This window comes from Oryx dammah, unplaced genomic scaffold (assembly GCF_014754425.2).
Source record: "Oryx dammah isolate SB20612 unplaced genomic scaffold, SCBI_Odam_1.1 HiC_scaffold_12, whole genome shotgun sequence".
Lineage (NCBI taxonomy): Eukaryota > Metazoa > Chordata > Mammalia > Artiodactyla > Bovidae > Oryx > Oryx dammah.
Window position 1 is genome coordinate 1758383 of NW_024070196.1, and position 27048 is coordinate 1785430.

At 36.9% G+C, this 27048-nt stretch overlaps 1 protein-coding gene across 1 annotated transcript in view; it reads left to right on the top strand.

Moving 5' to 3' along the window:
* Positions 1 to 27048, top strand: part of TLL1 (tolloid like 1) — a 317935-nt gene that overhangs the window by 215345 nt on the left and 75542 nt on the right. The window contains exon 10 of the mRNA XM_040251329.1: positions 23577 to 23679. Within this exon, the coding sequence (XP_040107263.1) occupies positions 23577 to 23679 (103 nt within the window). The remainder of the gene's footprint in view (positions 1 to 23576; positions 23680 to 27048) is intronic.

Sequence of the window (27048 nt, forward strand, 5' to 3'; positions counted from 1 at the left end):
CAAATTAAATCAGTTAGTACGAGCAAGATAATATCTGGAAAAAGTTTCTCCTATCTAATTGCAGTACCCATAACATCAGCATTCGGAGTTTATTTACTTTTCTTATATGCAGGATTACTAATACAATGGTATTTTCCAAAATGTTGCAAAATAGGAAAAAATAAATCTGTCACTTTTCTACTATATTTTTTAATATTGTTTACAATGATAAGCAAACAAATTTATTGTTACAAATGGTGAATGAAACATACTCATCTTTCTTTCTTATATTTTTCTTATTTTCTTTCGTTTAACATCTATGGTCATTCTGGTTTTCTTTACTTCTTTGCTTTTTATTTTTTATTTTTTTGAGTTATTGTTGACTTACAATTTTACATTAGTTTCAGGTGTACAGCATACAGTATTTTTGCAGATCACACTCCCTTAAAATCATTAAACTGTAACGGCTACCGTTCTCTGTCCTGTACAGTGTACCATTTCTGCTTCCTTTTATATGTGATAGTTTTTACCTTTATATCCCATACCCCTAAATTGTCTTACCTCCTTTCCCTCTCTCCTTTGGTAGGCACAAGTTTATTTTCCTCATCTGTATGTTTCTGTTTTTGTGTACACATTAATTTGTATTATTTTTTAGATTCCGTGAAGAAGTGATTTCATACAATATTTGTCTTTCTCTCTGACTTTGCTTCACTAAACATAGCATTCTCTATGTCCATCCATATTGCTACAAGTGGAAGAATTTCATTCTTTTTATGGCTGAGTAATATTCGTATATATGGCACATCTTCCATATCTGTTGATTAGCACTTGGCTTCCTGCTGTATCTTGGCTATTATAAATAGTGCTGTTATGAACATTGAAGTGCATGTGTCCTTTCAAATTAGTGTTTTCATTTTTTCCAGATATATACCCAGGGATGGAATTGTTGGACCATACGATAGTACTATTTTTAGTTTTTTGAGTAAACTCCCTAGTGTTTTATAGAATGGCTGCACCAATTTTCATTCCCACCCACAGTGTAGGTTGCTTTCCTGCTGGCTCAATGGAAAAGAATCCCCTTGCGGTGCAGAAGATGCAGGTTCAATCCCTGGGTGGGGAAAATCCCCTGGAGGAGGGCATGGCAACCTACTCTAGTCTTCTTGCCTGTAGAATCCCATGAACAGAGGAGCCTGGAGGGCTATGGTCCCTTGTCACAGAGAGTCGGTCATGACTGCAGTGACTGAGCATGCGTGCACGCACATAATAGTGTAAGAGGATTCTCTATTCTCACATCTTCTCCAGCATTTGCTATTTATAGAGTTTTTGACTATAGCCGTTTTCACTGGTGTGAGGTGATATCTCAGTTTTGATTTTCATTTCTCGAATAATTAGTGATATTGAGCATCCTTTCCTGTGCCTGTTTGCCATCTATGTTTCTTTTCTGCAAAAATATGTCAAAAGATTCTGTCCATTTTTGGATTGTATTGCCTTTTTGTATTGATCTGTTTATGTATTTTGAATATTAACCCCTTGCTGGCAGTATGATTTGCAAACATTTATTCAGTAGGTTGTCTGCTTTCTTGATTATTTCCTTTCCTGTGGAAAAGCTTTTAAGTTTAATTGGGTCTCATTTGTTTACTTTTGTTTTATTTCCTTTGCCTTAGGAAACAGACAAAATAATAATGCTATTATATATGTCAAAGAGTACTTGGCCCATGTTTTCCTCTAGGATTTTTATGATTTCAGGCCTCTCATTTAGATCTTTAATACATTTTGAACTTCTTTTTGTATGTGGTGTGAGGAAGTGTTCTAAATTCATTCTTTTAAATGTAGCTGTCTTGTTTTCTTAGCACCATTTATTGAAAAGGCTGTTTTTCCTCCATTGCATATTCATGCTTCCTTTGTTTTGGGTGAATTGACCTTTATGTGGGTTTATTTCTGGGCTCTCCATTCTGTTGCATTGTTCTATATATCTGTTGTGCCAAAGCAACAGATACTAGTTTTGATAACTGTAGCTTTGTGTCTAGTCTGAAGTCTGGGATTGTGATATATTTAACTTTGTTGTTTTTTCTCAAGATTGCTTTGGCAATTTGGGGTGTTTTGTGGTTCTATATAATTATGGGATTATTTGTTCTGATAGAGATTGCATTAAATCTAGAGATTAATGGATCACTTTTACTTCTTTGGTTGTAAACTTAATGTTTTCATTTCAAGCACCTTTTCTTTTATAATACAAATATTTAAGGATATAAATTTTTCTTTTATGAGCTACTTTGTCTGAATTTCATCAGCTTGACACATAGTGTTTTTAGTTTTCAATTTTAATCATTTGCTTCATCTTTTATCATTTCTTCTAAACTCACATATTTTTAGTAACATATTTTTTATTCACAAACACCTTGGAAGAAAAGTTATGACCAACCTAGATAGTATATTCAAAAGCAGAGACATAACTTTGCCGACTAAGGTCCATCTAGTCAAGGCTATGGTTTTTCCTGTGGTCATGTATGGATGTGAGAGTTGGACTGTGAAGAAGGCTGAGCACCGAAGAATTGATGCATTTGAACTGTGGTGTTGGAGAAGACTCTTGAGGGTCCTTTGGACTGCAAGGAGATCCAACCAGTCCATTCTGAAGGAGATCAACCCTGGGATTTCTTTGGAAGGAATGATGCTAAAGCTGAAACTCCAGTACTTTGGCCACCTCATGCGAAGAGTTGAGTCATTGGAAAAGACTCTGATGCTGGAAGAGATTGGGGGCAGGAGGAGAAGGAAACGACCGAGGATGAGATGGCTGGATGGCATCACGTACTCGATGGACGTGAGTCTGAGTGAACTCTGGGAGTTGGTGATGGACAGGGAGGCCTGGCGTGCTGTGATTCATGGGGTCACAAAGAGTCAGACACGACTGAGCGAATGAACTGAACTAAACTGAAGTTGTTTCCCAATCTTCCTTTTCTTATCAATTTTTCTTTAGTCACTTTTTGAAGAAAGACTGTAGTCTATATGAAGTCAGTGTTTAAAATAGATTGAGGCTGAGAGTATGAAATTGGAATTGACCAATAATAATTAAAACACAAAAAATCTTGGCTTGAAAATGTGTTTTGTGCAATGGTTAGGTACAATCTTTTCTACATTCACATTAATCTTTTTATTCTATTTCTATATTCTCTATAGTATTGCTTTTGACTGCTTCAACTATCAAATATTAGAAAGATACATTTTAACATATTAAAATATTATTTGCCACTTTTACTAGATTTATTAATTGGTCTTTACAGATTTAATGGGAAGCCTGGGTGGCACAGTGGTGAACTATCCACCTGTAATACAGGATGTCTGCAAAGCAGACATGGACTCAATCCCTGGGTCAGGAAGATACCCTGGAGAAGGAGAGAGAAGCCCATTCCTGTACTCTTGATGGAAAATCCCATGAACAGAGGAGATGAGTTACAGTCATTGGGATCACCAATGTGTCAAATACAACTTAGAATTTTCCTCTCCGTGGATTCCAGTCTTGTCATGGTGAAGGGGCTTGTGTAACTCAGTGAAGCTATGGGCCATTCTGTGTGGGGCCATCTGAAATGGATGGATAATAATGAAGACTCTGACAAAACATTGTCCACTGGAGAAGGAAATGGCAGCCCACTTTAGTATTATTGCATGGAGAACCCCATGGACAGTATGAAATGGCCAAAAGATATGACTTCACAAGATGAGCCCTCCAGGTCAGAAGGTATCCAGTATGCTACAGGGGAAGAGTAGAAGACCATTAAAAATAGCTCCAGTAAGAATGAAGCAGCTGGACCAAACTCAAATAACATTCAGGTGTGGATGTGTCTGGCAATGAAAGTGAAGTCGAGTGCTGTAAAAAACAATATTGCATAGGAACCTGGAATGTTAGGTCTATGAATCAAGATAAATCAGATGTGGTCAAGCAGGAGAGGCACTATCCTCTTAGGAATCAGTGAACTAAAATTGGTGGGAATTGGGCAAATTTAATTCAGATGACCATTATATCTACTACTTTGGGCAAGAATCCATTAGAAGAAATGGTCAACAAGAGAGTCCAAAATGCAGTACTTGGATGCAACCTTAAAAACAACAGTGTAATCTCCATTTGTTTACACATTATGAGATGGTAAACACTGAAATCAAATTGATTATGTTCTTTGTAGCCAAAGATGGAGAAACTCTATACAGAGAGTAAAAACAAGACCTGGAGCTGACCATGGTTCAGATGATAAGCTCCTTATTGCAAAGGGTCAGTCATTCAGTCGTGTCCAACTCTTTGTGACCCCATGGATCATAGCCCACCAGGCTCCTCTGTCCCTGGGATTTTCCACGCAAGAATACTGGAGTGGGTTGCCATTCTCTTCTCCAGGGGATCTTCCTGACTCAGGGATTGAAACTGAGTCACCTGCATTGCAGGTGGATTCTTTACCATCTGAGAAAGTAGGGAAAGTCACTAGACCATTTAGGTATGACCTAATCAAATCCCTTATATTATACAGCACAGGTGATGAACAGTTTCAAGAGATTAGATCTGGAAGAGAGTGTCTGAAGAACTGAGGACAGAGGTTGGTAACATTGTACAGGAGGCAGTGACCTAAACCACCAAAAGAAAAATGAATAAGGGCAAAATGGTCTGAGAAGGCTTTGCATTTGTAAGTAGCTGAGAAAAGAAGAGAAGCAAAAGGCAAGGGAGAAAATTAAAGATACCCTAAACTGAATGCAGGGTTCCAGAGAATAGCAAGGAAAGATAAGAAGACCTTCTTAAATGAACAATGCAGAGAAATAGAGGAAAACAATAGAATGGAAAGCACTAAGATCTCCTCAAGACAATTGGAGATATCAAGGGACTATTTCATGCAAAGATGGGCATGATAACAGAAATAGTGAGGACCTGACAGGGACGGAAGAGCTCTATCCAATTAAAATAAATAAATTTAAATTAAAAAAAAGAAAGAAATGTCTTAATGACCTGGTAACCACATCATGTGGTCACTCACCTTAGGGAGCATTAATACAGACAAAGCTAGTTGGGATGACAGAATTCTAGCTGAGCTATTTTTAGTCCTAAAAGACAATGCTGTTTAAGTGCTGCCTTCAATATGTCAGCAAATTTGGAAAACTCAGCAGTATCCACAGACTGGAAAAGGTCAGTTTTCATTCCAATCCCAAAGAAGCCCAGTGCCAAAGAATGTTCAGACTGTCATGCTATTGCCTGTATTTCACATGCTAGCAAGATTATGCTCAAAATCCTTCAAGCTAGGTTTCAATAGTATGTGACCTGAGAACTTCCAGATGTATAAGCTAGATTTAGAAAAGGCAGAGGAACCAGAGATCAACTTGCCAACATACATTGGTTCATAAGAAAACTAACGGAATTGCAGAAAAACATCTATTTCTGCTTCATTAACTACTCTAAAGCCTTTGACTTTTAGGATCACAACTGTGGAAAATTCATAAAGAGATGGAAATATCAGACCACCTTACCTGCTTCCTGAGAAACATATATGCAGGGCATGAAGCAGCATTAAACTCATACACAGAACAACAGACCAGTTCCAAATTGGGAAAGGAACACAAGGGTGTATATATTGTCACCCTGCTTATTTCACTTCTATGCAATGTTGTTGTTCAGTTGCTCAGTCATGTCTGACTCTTTGTGACCCTGTGGACTGCAGCACGCCAGGCTTCCCTGTCCATCACCATCTCCTGGAGCTTGCTCAAACTCATGTCCATTGAGTTGGTGATGCCTTTCAACCATTTCATCATCTGTTGTCCTCTTCTCCTGCTTTCAGTCTTTCTCAGAATCATGGTCTTTTCTAATGAGTCAACTCTTCACATCAGGTACATCATATGAAATGCTGGGCTTGATGAATCAAGATTGCTGGCAGAAATATCAGCAACCTCAGGTACACAGATGATAGCACTCTAGTGACAGAAAGTGAAGAGGAACTAAAGATCCTCTTGATGAAAGTGAAAGAGGAGAGTGAAAAAGCTGACTTGAAAGTCAGCATTCAAAAAAACTCAGGTCATGGCATCTGTTCCCATTACTTCATAGCTAATGGAAGGGGTGGAAACAGAGATCAGTTTTATTTACTTTGGCTCCAAAATCACTGCAGATGGTGATGGCAGCCACAAAATTAAAAGATGCTTGTCCTTTGGAAGGAAAGCTATGACAAAACTAGACAGCATATTAAAAAGCTGAGACTTCAGTTTGCCAACATAGTCTGTATAGTCAAAGCTCTGTTTTTTCCAGTAGTCATGTACACATGTGAGATTTGGACCACAAAGTAGACTGAGCATCAAAGAAGATGCTTTTGAACTGTGGGACTCTTGAGAGACCCTTGGACTGAAGGAGATCAAACCAGTCAATCCTAAGGGAAATCAACCCTGAATATTCCTTGAAAGAAGTGATGCTGAAGTTGAAGCTCCAATACTTTAGCCATCTAATGGGAAGAGACAACTGATTGGAAAAAATCTTGATGTTGGGAAAGATTGAAGGCAAAAGGAGAAGAGGGAGGCAGAGGATGAGATAGCATCACTGACTCAATGGCCATGGATTTGAGCAAACTCTGGGAGACAGTGAAGGACAGAGAAGCTTGTGGTGCTGTAATTCATGGAGTTACAGAGTCAGACATGACTTAGTGATTGATCAACAAGAAGGCTTCAGCAGAACGTGAACTAAGAGCTTCCAGATGTACAAGCTGGATTTTGAAGAGGCAGATAAACCAATGATCAAATTACCAACACTTTTTGGATGATGGAGAAGACAAGGGAGTTCCAAAAAAGCATCAACTTCTGCTTCACTGACGATGCTAAAGCCTTTAACTAAATGGGTTGCAAGAAACGGTGGGAAATTCTTAAAGAGAGAGGAGTCTCAGACCCCCTTACCTGTCTCCTGAGAAACCTGTATGAGGGTCAAGAAACTGTAACAGTTAGACCTGGATGTGGAACAATGGACTGTTTCAAAAGTGGAAAAGGAGTACAATATACAATGCTGTATATTGTTGCTCTCCTTGTTTAACTTCTGTGCAGAATACATCATGCAAAATGCTGGACTAGATTACTCACAGACTGGAATCAAGATTAATGGCAGAAATATCAACAGCCTCAGATAGTCAGATGTTACACTAATGGCAGAAAGTGAAGAGGAACTGAAGATCCTCTTGATGAAGGTAAAAGAGGAGAGTGAAAAAGTTGGATTGAAAATCAACACTGAAAAAACTAAGATCTTGGCGTCTAGTCCCATCCCTTCATGGCAAATAGAAGGGGAAAAAGTGGAAATGGTGACAGATTTTATTTTCTTATTCTCCATAATCACTGTGAATGGTGCCTGCAGCCAAGAAATTAAAACACACTTGCTCCTTGGAAGGAATGCTATCAGAAACCTAGAGAGCATATTAAAAATCAGACATTACTTTGCCACAGAGGTCGGTAGAGTCAAAACTATGTTTTTTCCAATAGTCATGTATGGATGTGAGAGTTGGTCCTTAAAGAAGGCTTAGCACCAAAGAATGGATGCTTTTGAATTGTAGTGTCAGAGAAGACTCTTGAGAGTCCTTTGAACTGAAGTAGATCAAACCAATCAGTCCTAAAGGAAATCAACCTTGAATATTCATTGAAGGACTGATGCTGAAGTTGAAGCCCCATTGCTTTGCCCACCTGAGGCAAAGAGGTGACTCACTGGAAAATACCTGATGCTGGGAAAGATTGAGGGCAAAAGGAGAAGGGAGCAGCAGGGTATAACCAACTCAATGGACATGAACTTTAGTGAATTTGAGATAGACTAGGACAAAGGAGCTTGGCATTCAAAAACTTGGACATGACTTGGTGACTGACGAATAACAGTTTTAAAATATTTTACACTGTATTATATACTGTATACTTATAAGTGTAGAATATTAGTTTTCTAATAAAATGTATCATTATATAATGAATCTATCACTGGTCATGTTTTAGTTAAAGCTCTGGTTTTTATGATATTAATAAATTTTTTTTCTTTTGATTAATGTTTCACCTGGTATATCTTTATCTTACTTTGCACTTTTAGTCTTTCAAGATATATGTCTCAGGTATGTCACTTTTAGACAGCAAATAGTTTGATTTTATTTTTTTATTTGAATCCAAGAGAGCAAGTTTTGTTTTTAAATAGAGTGCTTATTGTAGTTATATCTATTTTGGTTATTGATGTATTATGTCTTCTTTTTTGCATTCTCTGTGTCCAAGCTGTTTTGGTTTTTGTTCATTTGTTTTTCTGTTTTGCCTTCTTATGTGTTGAATTGTGGTTTAAATTCCCTCGTTATATTTTTCTTTTCTGTACTGGTTTGGAAATTTTACATGTGTATTCTGTTATTTGGTATCTTTTCCTACTAGCCTACTCTTTTATTAATGGAGTCATATATAATTAGTATCTTTATCCTTCTCCCAAGCCATTAAATGATTCTAAAAATGATTATGATTCACATCTTATTGTTCTGTTTTATTTTCAAGCTTCTTTTCTTCTTGAAATAAATGAGATGTTATTATTGTGGGTTTTTGGTTTTTTTTTTTTTTGGTGATTAACATTTAACTATATGCATATATTTGCCTAACATTTTTTTGTGATAAAAAACATACAACGTGAATTGCTGCCTTAATCATTTTTAAATATACAATTAAGCTGTAGTAAGTACATACAAATGGCAACCCACTCCAGTGTTCTTGCCTGGAGAATCTCGGGGATGGAGGAGCCTGGTGGTCTGCCGTCTCTGGGGTCGCACAAAGTCGGACATGACTGAAGCGACTTAGCAGCAGCAGCAGCAGCAGCAAGTACATACACCCTTTGTGAAACATATCTCCAGAACTTTTTCATCTTTCAAAATTGAAACATCGTTAATTTTCTTTCCCCTCAGATAAGATAAGCACCATTTACTTTCTGTTTCTTTTGAATCTGACTACTTTATATACCTCATATAAGTAAGTCACACCGTGTTTATTCTTTTGTAGAGGGCTTATTTTACTTTGCATAATGGCCTCAAATCTTATTCATGGTGTAGTGATAGTTACCACAGTTCCTGGCTTTCCTCCATCAGTAGAAATCTACTAGAGACCAGATAAGTAATTCAGGCAAGGCTTTATGGGCCCCTGTTGCAGCAGAGGTAAGCAAGAACAAACAACAGCTTCCTTTGCTTGCTCATTCCCCAAGAGGATGTGAGCTTGTTCCTTGTATGGAGTGAAGTTAGGAGTATGTCCAGGGGTCAGACCTGAGGGGTGGCTTAAGTGGTTTGCCCACCCTTCTGGTGGTGTTGAGTGCAGGGGGCATATGCAGTACCCTGCTTTTGCTCTAGGCTCTTCAGAAGTGGCAGTTGGGCTTTTTGGTCTCTTTTTATGCTTTGCCCAGAAATTGCCCTATTTGAACTTGTATGCAGTTATTTTGAGCCCTATATTGATTGTTTATATTTTGTTGCTCAAGGAGAAATGTGTCCAGGTACAAGCATTTCAGTACTACAGAAAAGTGTCCAGGTTCCAGCCTGTCTCAGTAGCATGCATATTAAGTTCTCTGGGATTGATGGATTATTTGACAGTTCTATTATTTAAATTTTTGAGGAACTTTCATATTGTTTTTCATAGTGGCTGTGCTATTTTAAAATCTCTCCAACAGTGCACGTGGGGTCCAGTTTATCCACATCTTTACCAACAGATATTATTTTCATATCTTTTGATTGTCACCACCCTAATGGATGTGAGTCACCATCCTTATGGTTTTGATTTTCATTTCTGATGATTGAAAGTCTTATCTTTGTTTATTCAACACTTGTACATCCTCTTTGGAGAAATGCCTCTTCAAGTCTTTTGCCCATTTTTTAACCTGGATTATTTAAATTTTCTTGTTGTGCTGTATGAGTACTTCATATATTCTTTATATGTATTTACCCCACAAATATGACCTACAAATATTATGTCCTTTTCTGTAGTTGCCTTTTGACAATGTTGATTTTTTTCCTTTGCTTCACAAAAGCTTTCTAGTTGATGTAGTACTGATTATCTGTTTTTTGCTTGTTTCCTATTCTTTTGGAGTCGTAACCAAGAAATCATTGTCAAATCCAGTTTAATGAAGATTTTTCCCTGTGTTTCCTTCAAGGAGGTTTAGCATTATGAGTTATATATATAGGTCTTTAGTCAATTGTCGAGCTAACTTTTGTGGATGGCTTAAGATGGTAGTCTTAGTTCATTCTCTTACGTGTGTGTGTGTGTGTGTATTAAGTCACTTCAGTTGTGTGCGACTCTTTGTGATCTTACGGACTATATATAGCCTGCCAGGCTTCTCTGTCCATAGGATTTTCCAGGCAAGAATACTAGAGTGGGCTGCCATTTCCTTCTCCACTCTTACAACAAAGATCCATTTTTCCCAACAACATTCATTGAAGATTTACCAAATATTTTTACTCAGGATTCCCTCTCCCATCTCAGACTTCCATCAAATCTCATTTTGTCTAGCCTATAGTTTGTATTTTGGATTCAATTTTTCAGTTTAGCTTGTTTTAGTGATATTTTTCCTGTTTGAAATGTGAATTTTAAAGGATTATAGCTGATTTACAGTATTATATGTTTCAGAAGTACAACAGTGATTCAGTATTTTTATATATTATAGTGTTAGTCACTCAGTTGAATCTGACTCTTTGTGTCCCCATGGACTGTGGCCTGCCAGGCTCTTCTAGAGGTCCACGGGTATCTCCAGGCAAGAATACTGGAGTGGATTGCCATTCACTTCTACAATTTTTATATATATTCTATTCCATTTAAAAAATTCTACTTGAATTCATGATAAGATAATTTCATTAGATATAATTAGCTATATATTCAACTTAGAAATCAAAATTTGCAGGAATACTTTTTTATTTTTTTATGGGAATACAATGGCTTTACAATGTTGTGTTAGCTTCTGCTGTATAACATGAATCAGCCATATGTATGTATGTATACCCCTTCAATCTTGAGTCTCCCTCCCACCTCACCCTCTGCTCTAGGTCACCACAGAGCACCGAGCTGAGTCCCTGCACTGTACAGTAGCTTCCTGCTGGCTGTCTATTTTACACACGGCAAGGCGTATATGTCAGCGCTACTCGCAGTCCCTCGTGCCTTCGCCTTCCCCCACTGCGTCCACAAGTCCCTTCTCCATGTCCGCACTTCTGTTCCTGCCCTGCAAATAGTATTTCTTGGGTAGAATTCTGGAAATTCAAGTTATCAAAACTGATTTAATGAGTGCAAGAAATTTAATAAGTTAATAACAATATAAAAATAAGCTAACAACTTATTTAGAGTGATGTTAATCACTGATTAAATTTTTTCAAATTGTAAAATTTCAGATACTTCTCATATAATAAAATTTATTTTTAGAAACAGTGTGTAACCTTTTCATTTGTTTAACAAAACTAGTAAAATTTTGATAGGCACACTCCATACATCACATGTAACAAATTATGAAATGCTTCACATACAAATATAAACACATGGTTGCTATATATATATATTATATATATATATAATCATGTCAATCCCTATACTTTATAAAATTGCAAATGTTTTTATTTAGTAATTTCAGAGTAATTCATTTTTATAAAATCAGTTAGTTCACCAAATAGTAATATTAGAGGGCTTTCCAGTTGGCGCTAGTCGTAAAGAACCTGCCTGCCAGCATAGGAGAAATAAGACATGGGTTCAGTCACTGGGTTGGGAAGATCCCCTGAAGGACAGCACAGCAACCCACTCCAGTATTCTTACCTAGAGAATCCATGGACAGAGGAGCCTGGCAGGCTACAGTCCAAAGAGACACAAAGAATTGGGCATGATTGAAGCGACTTAGCACACAATAATTTCAAAATGGGAAAGAAAAGTATTTTCCATAATGCTGGTAACACTAGAATTTAATATATATATTTAACAATGAGAAGGTGGTTTAGGACTGGAATGTTTTGTTTTTAATACAATAAATAGAAAGACTTAATCTTTATTAAGTGCTTTTAGGTGCTATGCCAAATCTCTAAACTATTCATACCTCAGTGAATTTAGTATGACAGTAATCTCCATTTTCGGAGAAAGCAATGGCAACCCACTCCAGTACTCTTGCCTGGAAAATCCCATGGATGGAGGAGCCTGGTAGGGTGCAGTCCATAAGGTCACTAAGTCAGGCATAACTGAGCGAATTTCCTTTCACTTTTCACTTTCATGCATTGGAGAAGGAAATGGCAACCCATTCCAGAACTCTTACCTGGAGAATCCCAGGGGCAGAAGAGCCTAGTGGGCTGCCGTCTATGGGGTCGCACAGGGTCTGACATGACTGAAGTGACTTAGCAGCAGCAATCTCCATTTTACATATAAAGAAAATTAAGCTTAAGAAAAGATTGAATGATCTGCCTAATATTATATAGACTTCATTTGGCAGAGCTAATCATTACATTTTTTTTACTTAAAAAGAATACCAATTTTCCTGTTTCAAAAATTAAGGAGAATGAACTAGAAAACAGGTATCGAGGTGAACAAATAAAAACAAATGTATTAAAATGTAATAGATTTAAGAAAGCAGAAGACTTTACTGTGGGACTAACACACAACTATATATTGTATAGCAGGATGTATTATAATTGTCAGTTTTTCCAAAACTAATGTAGGATTTTAAGGTAATTCCAAATAACTCTCCAAAAGAATTTTGTTTCACACTCAGACCAAATTTTTCTAGAGTTTATTTACAAAACAGAAGGTATGGAATAACCAAGCCAAGTTAGAAAATAATTAATGAAAGAAAGTAAATTATTCTGTAAGATCGTAGAAAATTGTTTCATATTTCAAATTCTGTGGTAATGTCAAAATAATCTTCTGGAATTAACCTAAAAAGCTCAGAATTGTGCCTCTGGGAATAGATTTGTAATTTACACACTTAGATGATTTCTGAAAGAAATTGGGAAAATAATTTTTCAATAAATTTTGCTGTTGTTATTCAGTTGCTCAGTAATGTCCAACTCTTTGAGACCCCATGGACTGCAGCATAGCAGGCTTCTCTGACCTTCACTATCTCCTAGAGTTTGCTCAGACTCAAGTCTATTTAGTTGATGATGCCATCCAACCATTTCAACCTCTGTCACTTCCTTCTCCCTCTGCCTTCATCCTTTCCCAGCATAGTGTCTTTGCCAATGAGTCAGTTCTTCACATCAGGTGGCCAGAGTATTGGAGCTTCAACTTCAGCATCAGTCCTTCCAGTGAATATTCAGGACTGATTTCCTTTAGGTTTTATCTCCTTGCTGTCCAAAGGCCTCTCAAGAGTCTTCTCCAGCACCACAGATTGAAAGCATCTTCAGCTGTCAGCCTTCTTTATGGTCCAGCTCTCAAGTCCATATACGACTATTGGACTATACATGTATTTGTCAGCAAAATGATATCTCTGAATTTTAATATGCTGTCTAGGTTTCTCATAGCTTTTCTTCCAAGGAACAAGCGTTTTTTAATTTCATGGCTGCAGTCACCATTGGCAGTGATTTTGGAGCCTGAGAAAATAAAGTCTGTCACTGTTTCTATTGTTTCCCCATCTATTTGCCATGAAGTAATGCTTTTGAACTGTGGTGTTGGAGAAGACTCTTGAGAGTCCCTTGGACTGCAAGGAGATCCAACCAGTCCATTCTGAAGGAGATCAACCCTGGGATTTCTTTGGAAGGAATGATGCTGATGCTGAAGCTCCAGTACTTTGGCCACCTCATGCGAAGAGTTGACTCATTGGAAAAGACTCTGATGCTGGGAGGGATTGGGGGCAGGAGGAGAAAGGGAAGACAGAGGATGAGATGGCTGGATGGCATCACTGACTCGATGGACGTGAGTCTGAGTGAACTCCAGGAGTTGGTGATGGACAAGGAGGCCTGGCGTGCTGTGATTCATGGGGTCGCAAAGAGTCAGACACGACTGAGCGACTGAACTGAACTGAACTGATACTGTCTTGATGACTGTAGCTTTGTTGTATTGTCTGAAGTCAAGAATATTGATTACTTCAGCTAAATTCTTCTTTCTCAAGATTGCTTTGACTATTCAGTGTCTTCTGTGTTTCCATATGAATTGTGAATTTTTTTTTGTTCTAGTTCTGTGGAAAATGCCATTGGTAATTTGACAGGATTGCTTTGAATCTGTAGATTTCACTTGGTAGCATTTTCTCAGTAGTGATACTTCCAACCCACGAATATGGAATACTTCTCCATCTGTTTGTGTCATCTTTGATTTAGTTCATCAGTGTCTTATAGTTTTCTGTATACAGTTTAAAAATATCTAATTTTAAAATTATATATATTAGAGACAAAGTTATAGAAGAATATATACTGACACAATGCTTATTTCTCCCTGTTGGTTTTATAGATAGGTTTTTATTTCTTCTTCCTTTCATTTCTGCAGTAAGTATATATTATTATATACAGGGGAAATATTTTTATATAAAAATTTTGTTACACAACAATGTGAATAATGTTGTGTATTAATTAATACCACAGAACTATATACTTAAATGAGTTAATATGTTAAGTTTTATGTTTATTTTCCATAGTAAAAACTAATAAGATTGTTGGTGTGCATGTATGTCTTGCTAAGACTGAGCCTCCTGAGGTAAGATGTGCATGTGTGCATGCTCAGTCATGTCTGACTCTATGTGACCCCATGGACTGGAGCCCACCAGGCTCCTCTGTCCGTGGAATTTCCCAGGCAAAAATACTGGAGTGGGTTGCCATTTCCTACTCCAGGGAATCTTTCTGACCCAGGGACCTAACCACATCTCCTGTACTGGGAGGCAGATTCTTTAGCACTAATGCCACCTGGATAGCCCCTGAGAAGTTCCTATCCAATCCCAGGCTGTCCTTGATGTTGTACAGGAAATACTGGAAGTAGCCCAGAATGTGCCTCTGGGAACATAGTTATATTGAGCTGACAGAAGCACACATCGATTCTTTCATCCCTTAGAACTGATTGACCTTTCAACAAGGGCATATTGCTTTTGTCCTAACTAGAGTTAATATTTTTTTCTTTCCCTGTATAGCCCATTTAAAAACTATCATTTGACTTCTCATTTTGCAGAACTCTCTCTTTACAGAATCTAATGATTTACACATATATGGTCAATTTACAATATAAAATTTATATTGCCAAAGGCTAATGCTTAAATTTAGCAATTATTAGGTGTAGAAAAAATCTTTGATCTTATTAAAATAAATGGATCTTCTGGCTTGTGAAAGAAATCTTTGTCATCGAGAATCTTATAAACATAGAGCAAGAAAAAGTTACTAGTAACTTAAAAGGCAAACTAAAATCTAACGAAGGAAAGCAAGACTCAGCTTGTCATGATTTGCAGGGATAGAACTTAGATCTTGTTGGGAGATCCAGACATGACTGAAGAGAGGATATTATTTAATTCGGAGTTTGAGAGATTTGAAGAGTTTTCAGAAATAGGAAAGCGGGAAGCAGAATCCCAAGTAGAATTAAGTATACCTTGACTAAAGGAATACTGAAATCAGGGTACTTGTCAGGACCCAGTAGTAAGAGTCAGAGGTGAGTGGAATGAAGATTCTATAAGATAGTGAAAATGAGGTAGCAAAAGTAGATTATGACCTATAATCTTTGAGCCCAGGCTTAGAAATTTGTAAGGATAGATGTTGAGTTCATGATGGGAACTCAACTTTACTGGGATTAAAAAGGTCATAGAGTACAGGATGAATTGCAAAAGAGCACAGCTGAAAAACAAAACATATCTTTTGAAGCTATTGATTAATTCAGAGAAGCATGGAGAGCCCTGACAGTGATAAAGAAGTAGGAGAATATTTTCAAGTGCATTGCAGAGTATCTATAGAAATTGGCAACTGATTAGATACAGGTGTGGAGTGGGGATTAAGGAAAGGCAAGTATAATCAATGTTCTGATGAACAGCTGGTGATGACAAATCATAATGTCAAAATGTATATATATTATCATATACATTTAAGCAAAAAATTATTTTCATAGCCTAATCCAGTTACTGGTTTTCACCTGTCATATAATGAATCCCTGATGGCAGTAGCATCTTCCTGAGTTATACAACTAGTCTGTTGTAAAACAGGGGCTTAAACCAAGGCCTCAAGTTCTCCTATCTATTCTTCTTTAGATTTTAGATTAAGAATCCCTTATTTTAACACATAGAGTTTCCTGCAAAACTTTAAAATTAATGTTTTTATGTCTTCCAGTTTAATTGGATTAGATAAATTCGATTAATATTTTATTTATTTCCTGTTTCCTAATATTTTTATTTATTTAGTAAGTGTTTGGTTAAACTCCAGGAGTTGGTGATGGACAGGGAGGTGTGGCATGCTGCAGTCCATGGGGTCGCAAAGAGTTGGACTCGACTGAGCGATTGAAATGAACTGAACTGAACTGAACTGTTAGGATTTATATTGTGAGAGATGTTCAAATATGTACCATGAAAATAATAATCTGTGAGAATGTTAACAATGTACTTAGATTACCTTAGTGTTTTTCTACACATTATTTAATTAAATTTTTGTGATTTAATTCTGCTGAGATCAGTCTTATATGATGATCTCCATTTTATAGCAAGAATTCATTCAAACTCAGAAATTTTAAGTAAACTAGCAAAATAAGAACCTAGAATTTGAACCTCAACTTTATGAATCCCAGTTGCAAACAACTTCTAGTATAAAAATAAATGTAAATTTTCCCTTTAGTATGATACAGTTCAGCTCTGAACAAAACCTTAATTATTAATTATTTTAGAATTTGGCTAATCTTTCTAGAGAGTACATACAGTAAAAAAAATGATTTTTTTGCTTTGTCAGCTATACGGTTTGTTGAAATACTTAATTCTACTATTATATAAAAGCAATCATAGACAATGTGTAAAGGAATGTGTGCAACAAAATTTTCTTAACAAAAACTGGCTGCAAGCTGGATTTGGCCCATGGGTATAGTTTACTGCTTTTGCCCCTAGTCTCATATCTGAGAAGAAAACAGTTATCTCCCTAGAGATTTTATTAGACTTCTCCAAGCTGCTTTTGGATGGAGCCCAGAAAACAATTTTATTTTACTGCTTTGATTCTAATGTTTCTCTTTAAAGAACTATTTAGTAATAGTCTAATTGACAAGATTTCTATAGTGCTGAAGATGGGGAGCATCCTCAGCACTATAAAGTATAAATCTTTTTTTATTGGTCTTTTTATGCTGCTTATGGAATTTGTTTAGGTAGTCAATAATATCTTAATTGTGCTGACAACAGTTCACTGATTATATCTTTCTCTAGAGACTTCCAGACATCTCTTCCCTTGACTGTTGATCTGCCTTTCTTCAAGACAGTTCACTCTCTAGGATTGTAAAACAAAGTTTTAATAAGCAAACTGCACAGCAGTTGAATCCATTTAACTTTGTAGAATAGCAACTGAGACTCCAAGTAGATCACAGGAAATCTTAGAATTGTCCCCTGTATTTCCCTCAATCCCATGTTCCAAGGGAACTATGATTAATTATAAATTATAAATGGTAACTAGATACATATAAAATATATATGTAATTGTGCTAGGTAGTTTTTATTTCATCATTGTTTGAAAAAAGATGCAACGTATTTATATAAAATAGCACAATATAAAACACTCAAATGTTTTTCGAGTGGTTTTGATTTGTAATTCAAGTATGGCTTCTGCTAGTAACCATAGTCAAAGGCCAGTGTTTTACTTCTGCATCAGAACTCTAAGATTTGATTTTAGGAAACTTGTCATTATTACATTTTCTGCTTCTAAAGGAATCTGTGTTTTACATTTAAGTAGGCCAGTTTTGTTCCTTCACAGTACTTGGAGTTTAAAATAGAAGATTAAAAACAAGATAGGAAACTGTTCTGTTTAGAGTTAGCCCCCCTTCCAACTGTGTGTGTGTGTCTGTGTGTGTGTCTGTGTCTGTGTGTTTCTGTGTGTGTTGCAGGCTTCAAAAATTAACTATCATAAGCAACCCAACCACATTGTTTCAATTTTGAGTAAATTCTGATCATACACATCTCTCCAATTTAGCTGATTTTTTCCTCACCAAGGAGGAAGTTGAAACTCTGTATGCCATTATAAAACTCTCCTTTGTATCCCAGAGGGAAGCCACAAAAGAACCTTGAGGTCTACCATCTATATCTGTATTCTGGTTTTCCATCTCTGCTAAAATGAATAAGTTCTCATTAATTATAGCTGAAACCGGCTCCTTGTTATAGGGAGAATACAAATGGAGAATGAAACTTCGTATCAGAAAGTGGTATTATTCCACATTTGTAGCAAACTTAAATACAAAGTTAAGGGGGAAAACCATAAATTATTTTCCAGTTAAATCCTAAGAATAACCTAATGTTGAATTAGTATTCAGAGTTGGAAGAGCAAACATATTACAAACATATTTCAGGAAAATAGTTTAGAAAATATGCATTTTAGAAATCAAGTATTGAGGATTATTGAAGTAGAAAGTGAAAAAAAGTCTTTTGTCCTTTGATATTTAGAAATTCTTGTAAACATTCTTTTAGAATATTTAGAATAATAACATCAGAGGAAAAAAAAACAAAGGAAAAATAAAAACTATAACTAAAATAGAAATAAATAAATGAAAAGTTTCATTAAAACAAACCAAATTATGCCATGCCTACTCTATTATATTTAAACAACACCGTGTCTCTATTTTCACATCCTTGATATATTTCGCCACTTGGAATCAGGAAAGTACATGTTCCAAAAAACTGATAAATGTTGAATTTAATGGTAAAATGTTAATACCACTGTAAAGTGCAACTGATTCTCATTATATTTAGACAAATTCTTACTTTCTACCACTGTGAAATGATTATTTATATTGGCAATTAAAACCAACCATGACATACAATTTCATCAATAATCATTGGGGTGCTAAGATATAAAATCTCTCTCTCTTTAGTTGCTAAGTCATCTCTCACTCTTGCAACCCCATGGACTGTAACCTGCCAGGTTCCTCTGTCCATGGGATTTTCCAGGCAACAATACTGCAGTGGGTTGCATTTCCTTCTCCAAAGATATAAAATACCATGATAAATATTTATGTTGTTTCTTCATTCTCAGTTCAGTTCAGTTGCTCAGTCGTGTCCGACTGTTTGTGACCCCATGGACTGCAGCACAAAAGGCTTCCCTGTCCATCACCAGCTCCCAGAGCTTGCTCAAAATCATGGCCATTGAGTCGGTGATGCCATCCAACCTTCTAATCCTCTGTTGCTTTGTTGTCCCCTTCGCCTCCTACCTTTAATCTTTCCAAGCATCAGTTCAGTCAGTTCAGTTCAGTTCAGCCACTCAATCGTGTCTGACTCTTTGCAGCCCCAAGGACTGCAGTACGCCAGGCCTCCTGGTCTATCACCAACTCCTGGAGCTTGCTCAGACTCACGTCCATCGAGTCAGTGATGCCATCCAACCTTCTCATACTCTATTGTCACCTGCCCCTACTGCCTTCAGTCTTTCCCAGCATTAAAGTCTTTTCCAAAGAGACAGTTCTTCGCATCAGGTGGCCAAAGTATGGGAATTTCAGCTTCAGCATCAGTCTTTCCAATGAATATTCATGATTTATTTCCTTTACGATCGTCTGGTATGATCTCCTTGCAGTCTAAAGGACTTTCAAGAGTCTTCTCTAAAACCACAGTTCAAAAGCATCAATTATTCGGTGCTCAGCTTTATTTACAGTCCAACTTTCACATCCATACATAAGTACGAGAAAAACCATAGCTTTCACTAGATGGACCTTTGTCGGCAAAGTAATGTCTCTGCTTTTCAATATGCTGCCTAGGTTAGTCATAGCTTTCCTTCCAAGGGCAAAGCATCTTTTCACTTCATGGTTGCAGTCACCATCTGCAGTGATTTTGGAGCCCCAGAAAAGAATGTCTGTCACTGTTTCTATTGTTTCCCCTTCTATTTGCCATGAAGTGATAGGACCAGATGCCATGATTTTAGTTTTCTGAATGCTGAGTTTTCAACCTACTTTCTCTCCCTCATCTTCCACTTTCATCAAGAAGCTCTTTAGTGCTTCTTCGCTTTCTGTCATAAGGGTGGTGTCATCTGCGTATCTAAGGTTATTGATATTTCTCCTGGCAATCTTGATTTCATGTTATGCTTCATCCAGCCTAGCATTTTGCATGATGTACTCTGCATAGAAGTTAAATAAGCAGGGTGACAATATACAGCCTTGATGTACCCCTTCCCAATTTGGAACCAGCCTGTTGTTTCATGTCCAGTTCTAATTGTTGCTTCTTAACCTGAATACACATTTCTCAGGAGGTAGGAAGGGTGGTCTGGCATTTCCATCACTTTAAGAATTCTCCATAGTTTGTTGTGATCCACACAGTCAAAGGCTTTGGTGTAGTCAATAAAGCAGAAGTAGATGTTTTTCTGGAACTCTCTTGCTTTTTTGATGATGCAACAGATGTTGACAATTTGATTTCTGGTTCCTCTGCCTTTTCTAAATCCATCTTGAACATCTGGAAGTTCATGGTTCCCATACTGTGGAAGCCTGGCTTGGAGAATTTTGAGCATTACTTGCCTAGCATGTGAGTTGGGTGAAATTGTGCAGTAGTTTGAACATTTTTGGCATTACCTTTCTTTGGGATTGGAATGAAAACTGACCTTTTCCAGTCCTGTGGCCAATGCTGAGTTTTCCAAATTTGCTGGCATATTGAGTGCAGCACTTTCACAGCATCATCTTTCAGAATTGGAAATAGCTCAACTGGAATTCCATCACCTCCACTAGCTTTGTTAGTAGTGCTGTTTCATGAGGCCCACTTGACTTTGCATTTTAGAATGTCTGGGTCTAGGTGAATGATCACACCATCATGATTATCTGAGTCATGAAGATATATTTTGTACAGTTCTTCAGTGTATTCTTACCACCTTTTCTTAATATCTTCTGCTTTTGTTAGGTCCATACCTTTTCTGTCCTTTATTGTGCCTATCTTGTAATGAAACATTCCTTTGGTATCTCTAATTTTCTTGAAGATATCTCTGGTCTTTCCCATTCTATTGTTTTCCTCCATTTCTTTCAGTTGATCAGTGAGGAAGGCTTTCTTATCTCTCCTTGCTCTTCTTTGGAATTCTGCATTCAGAATTCTTTCCTTTTCTCCTTTGCCTTTAGCTTCTTTTTTCTCAGCTATTTATAATGCCTCCTCATGTAAGTAAGGTTTTCCCTACTTTCTTCAATTTAATTACAAGACCAGGAGCTGACTCTGGCTCATATCATGAACTCCTTATTGCAAAATTCAGACTTAAATTGAAGAAAGTATGGGAATCCACTACACCATTCAAGTATGACCTTAATCAAATCCCAGGATCAGGGTCTTTTTTAATGAGTCCTTCCAATGAATAGTCAGGACTGATTTCCTTTAAGATTGACTGGTTTGATCTCCTTGCAGTCCAAGGTACTCCCAAGAGTCTTCTCCAACACCACAGTTGAAAAGCATCAATTCTTTGGCTCTCAGCTTTCCTTATGGTTCAACTCTCACATTCATACATGACTAGTAGAAAAACCATTGCTTTGACTAGACAGACCTTTGACAGCTCATTAATGTCTGTTTTTTAATACGCTCTCTAGGTTTGTCACACCTTTTATTCCAAGGAGCAAATGTCTTTCAATTTAATGGCTGCAGTCACCATCTGCAGTGATTTTGGATGCCAAGGAAATAAAGTCTTTTACTGTTTCCATCTTCATTATACAAAAAAGTAAAATAGTTGAGGATTGCTTGAAACAGTTTGTACTCACCTTTCTGTTAAATAGTGTGCTCAAGAAAGAAGTATATGCTTTCAACACAAAAATGGTAGTACTTTTGCAAATATGAATTCAAGACTCATTTTTTTTCATTTGCTTAAGAGTCTTCCTATATTCAGATTTTATATTGTCACAAAAACATTCTGGTTATGCAGTTACAAACTATATTTTTATATTAGAAGTATTTCAGACATTCATAATTTTTTACTTTTAGCCAAAGTCCATTTTGATTTCTAGAGTAAAAAATACATTCACTATACAACCTAAGCATCTTAGATATTATTAGCAGAATAGAGTTCGAATGAGTTTTTCAATGTAAAAATTATTGTTCAAATGAATTTTACCTCATCAGATATATGCATTTCTTATGTCATTTTTCCTCTACTTTTTGGTGTAATCAACTGAAAAAATTTAATTATCTGAAAAGTAAAGTATTTTTATAAAGCAGTAAGAAAACTGTCTTTCCTTGAGTTATCCTTGAATTATCTTGAAAAGTAGGCAATGGCACCCCACTCCAGTACTCTTGCCTGGAAAATCCCATGGGCAGAGGAGCCTGGTAGGCTGCAGTCCATGGGGTTGCTAAGAGTCGGACACGACTGAGCAACTTCACTTTTACTTTTCACTTTCATGCATTCGAGAAGGAAATGGCAACCCACTCCATGTTCTTGCCTGGAGAATCCCAGGGATGGGGAAGCCTGGTGGGCTACCATCTATGGGGTTGCACAGAGTCGGACACGACTGAAGTGACTTAGCAGTAGCAGCAGTAGCATTTCAAAGCAAAGTACAAAATTAAAGGTCATGTATAAGATCTTCTAACTTAAAAGGTCTTTGAGTATACATTCTTGAATTTAGAGAAGCATAGTGACATCTGTCTTTGATTATAGTTATATGGAGAAATTTTAATTCTAAAGCTGTATTTAAAACATTTCAAGTACACAATGATATTATATTCCTGGAATATGGCACATGGTGGTTATTTTAACATAATTATAGATGTCTGAAATAAATTATTAAAACACAGTCATAACAAAATCAGAACTTTTCATAGTTAAGTCATGTTTATCTAAGAAAATTCAAAATAAAATGTTTGATAGTATACATGTTTCAATGCCATTCTCCCAAATCATCCCACCCTTTCCCTCTCCCTCAGAGTCCAAAAGTCCATTCTATACATCTGTGTCTCTTTTGCTGTCTCGCATACAGGGTCGTCATTACCATCTTTCTAAATTCCATATATATGTGTCAGTATACTGTATTGGTATTTTTCTTTCTGGCTTACTTCACTCTGTATATGTTCGATACAGGATACAGGATGGTTGGGGCTGGTGCACGGGGATGATCCAGAGAGATGATATGGGGTGGGAGGTGGGAGGGGGATTCAGGATTGGGAGCTCGTATACACCTGTGGCAGACCATGTCAATGTGTGGCAAAACCAATACAGTATTGTAAAGTAAAATAAAGTAAAAATAAAATTAAAATAAATAAATAAAATAAAATATATCTAAAAAATAAAAAATAAAATGTTTGAATAAAGATTTCTCATTTCACAATTGCTCAATTAACTTTATAGAAGTTTAGTTTAATTGCTGAAATGTATAGTTTATTTATTGGCATTGGGCTTCTAAATTGCTAGACATTAACTTGGGAAAATGGATTTTTTTTAGATTTTATTAAAGAAAAAATATTGGATACTAATATAGGAAGAAAAAAAAGAATTTGCTATTAGTCTGTTTGCACAGATCTGGGTTTCTAGCCATCTGAAATTATAATCATTTTTAATCTGCATATTCTTTTTTCCACTTTGCAGATTGTTTTAAATTTTACTACAATGGACCTATACAAAAGTAGTTTGTGCTGGTATGATTATATTGAAGTAAGAGATGGGTACTGGAGGAAGTCACCTCTCCTTGGTAAGAGATTTTTTTTTTTTCTTTTTTTGCTTTTTACGTGTCTATATATATAGTCTGTCTTATCCAGAGACAGTTCTTTCAAGAGTCATCTTAGGGTTTAAGGTACATGAGACCAATATTTTAATTTTTATTATACTTTTTTCAATCATAGCAAAAATACTTACAGATAGACAACAGATTATTTTAAACGAGCTTAAATTATGAGATGGTGCTTGGATCTGAACATGATGATTTAGAATAGCTTATAGTGAATACTCATCACATAGTCTATATTTTTAATTTTAAAATCAGAGTTTTAATGGGTAAACCAGATAAATTGTGTGTTTGTGTGTGTATGTTTTGTTTTTCTTTCTTTGCTAAGGCAGTAGAGCATAAGGTGTTAGGTACACGTTCAACTGCTGGCTTTCTGCACCAAAAATATTGGTTCTTACTGTAGACATCACAGTTTTGCCTCTCAGGTTTTTGTGGCTTAGAAGGTGTATATGTAGTTTGTATCATAAATTGTAGGTCAAATTTGGTGCACATCAAAGTATCCTACCAACTTTAACCACAGACCGCACATTAACTTACATGAGGCAATTTCTGTTGCCCTCTGTTTCAGCTAAAGTGAGAGCTGCTGTGAGCATGTGAGTATCTACTATATTGATTTTTTTTTGAAATTGTAACTTTCTCTTCTATTTTTAGAAGTAGCTTTGCTCAGTTGTTTTTGAGTGCCTACAGATCTTTTCTTCTTAACATCTAAAACCTGCTGAATGGACATATTTGTATTAAAAGTGATAGCAGCCAAGGTAAATCCAAGACATCTGTAGAAATGCTTAAAAATAAAGAAACATAAAGATTTGAACTAATTCTGTCAGGTTGAGGAAAACCTTGTCTTGAACATTTAGTTTCTTAGCCTTGTAGTAGTTGTCATTCTTTAGTTGCAAAGTCCTCTCTGACTCTGTGATCCCACTGCCAGGCTCCTCTGTCCATGGGATTCCCAGGGCAAGAATACTGGAGCAGGTTGCCATTTCCTTCTGCAGGAGATCTTCTCAATCCAGAGATCGAACTCGTGTCACTTGCATGGGCAACAGTGGATTCTTTACCACTGGGCCACCTGGGAAACCCCAGTTTCTTAGCCTAGATGAAGCCGTTTATAATATATTGATACATATGTATGTTCCTAATGAAACATTTCATTAAATTCATATTGAAAAATCAAATCTATAGCTGAAATACTGAGAACGCTTTCTTACAGGAACATCAGCATTACATACTGCAGGGTATAATAGCCTAACACACTGGTTCAGTCTGACCACAGTGTTCATATGGAAAGCTTTCCCCACTATTTCCTCTGAGACCTTGCTCCCCAGAGTGTAGCCTCCACGTTGGCAGCACCATACCTTCTGAAACAGACTGCATTTTAACAGACACCCTGGCAATTCATATGAATTACAGCTTTTTCTCTTTTAGTCAGGTTTCTGTCTTCCAGTTTCCTTTTATTCAGAATTGAAATAAAATTGAAGTACAGTTGATTTACAGTATTGTATTAGTTTCAGGTATATAGTAAAGTGATTCATATCCCTGGTGACTCAGACAGTAAAGTGTCTGCCTGCAATGCAGGAAATCCGGGTTCGATTCCTGGGTCGGGAAGATCCCCTGGAGCAGGAAATGGCAATCCACTCCAGCACTCTTGCCTGGAAAATCTCATGGACAGAGGAGCCTGATAGGCTACAGTCCATGGGGTCGCAAAGAGTCGGACACGACTGAGCAACTTCACTTTCACTTTATACACACTAAGTTGCTTGACTGACTCTTTGTGACCCCATGGACTGCAGCCCACCAGGCTCCTCTGTCCATTGTTTTCTCTAATGGCAAGAATACTGGAGTGGGTTGCCATTTCCTCCTCCAGCGGACCTTCCCGACCCAGGGATCAAACTCGCATCTCCGGCAGTTCCTGTACTGGAGGCAAACTCTTCACCACTGAGCCACCAGGGAAGCCCATATGTATATATGTATGCTCAGTCATTCAGTTGTGTCCGACTCTTTGAGCCCCCATGGACTGTAGCTTGTCAGGCTCCTCTGTCAATGGAATTTTCTGGAGAAGGTTGCCATTTCCTATTCCAGAGGATCTTCCCAACCAAGGGTTGGAACCTGCATCTCTTACATCGCCTGTGTTAGTAGGCAGATTCTTTACCACTAGCACCACCTGCAAAGCCCATATCTATCTATCTACACACACACACATATTATTTTTACAGATTATGTTCCATTATGGGTTATTGCAAAATATTGGATATAGTTCCCTGTGCTATCCAGTGAGTCTTTGTTGTTGATCTATTTTATATTATAATAGTGTGTATCTGTTAACCTCATGGGCTTCCCCAGTGCCTCAGTGGTAAAGAATCTGCCTTCAGTGCAGGAGACACGGGTTCAATCCCTGGATGGGAAAGATACTCTGGAGGAGGGCATGGCAACCCACTCTAGTATTCTCGCCTGGAGAATTTCCACGGTCAGAGGAGCCTGGCAGGCTACAGTCCATAAGGTCACAAGGAGTTGGACACAACTGAAGCAATTTAGCATGCATCCACATCTGTTAATCTCATACTCCTAATTTATCCTTCTCCCCCTCCCTTTCCTACACATTGCAGTATAAGAGACATTACTCTCTTTTACATGGCCCTAAGGTTTTAATACATGCCCCTAATACCATTTAGGAAGATTTGGGTTTATTTTTGGCCTGCTAGCTGTTAGTATAAATGTGTTTTGTCCTTTTTCATATACTAAAACTATGTATGAAATCATTAACAAAGATACACAAAAATGAATGACAATATATTATGATTTGTAGAATTATTTCATGTGTATTATCATATTTAACTTTTTACCATCAATATGAAAGCTTTGAGCACAATAGCAAACATACAGTAAGCAATGAATATTTGTAGAGGGTTGAGGGAGGGAAGAAGAAATGACAGTTATCATTAAATTCTTTCAGTATTATACTTGCCTTTGGGTACACAATCAGAAAAATATCAGAACTCATACTCAAGTCTTCTAATACTGTTTGCCATTCTGCCTACTACACTACGTGTTATAGCTTTACAGATGGGATGGAATGTATGTAGTAACAACATCCTTAGGCAGCCCAGAGGTTTCCGTGACAAATGGCCACTGAACTTGGCTAAACAAAGAACTACACTTGAGCTGTCACTTCCCAACTATTGACCAAACTGACATTTAAAGTAGTTTTTCAGGATCACTTGAGGTCTTTTCTCTTCTCTGTGGAATATTCCCTACCTTGATGTATCATGTACAAATAGATGTTTTGAGTTAGCTATTTCCTAATTCCACAGATAGTAGTAGTGGCATCAATCATTTAATCTAAGG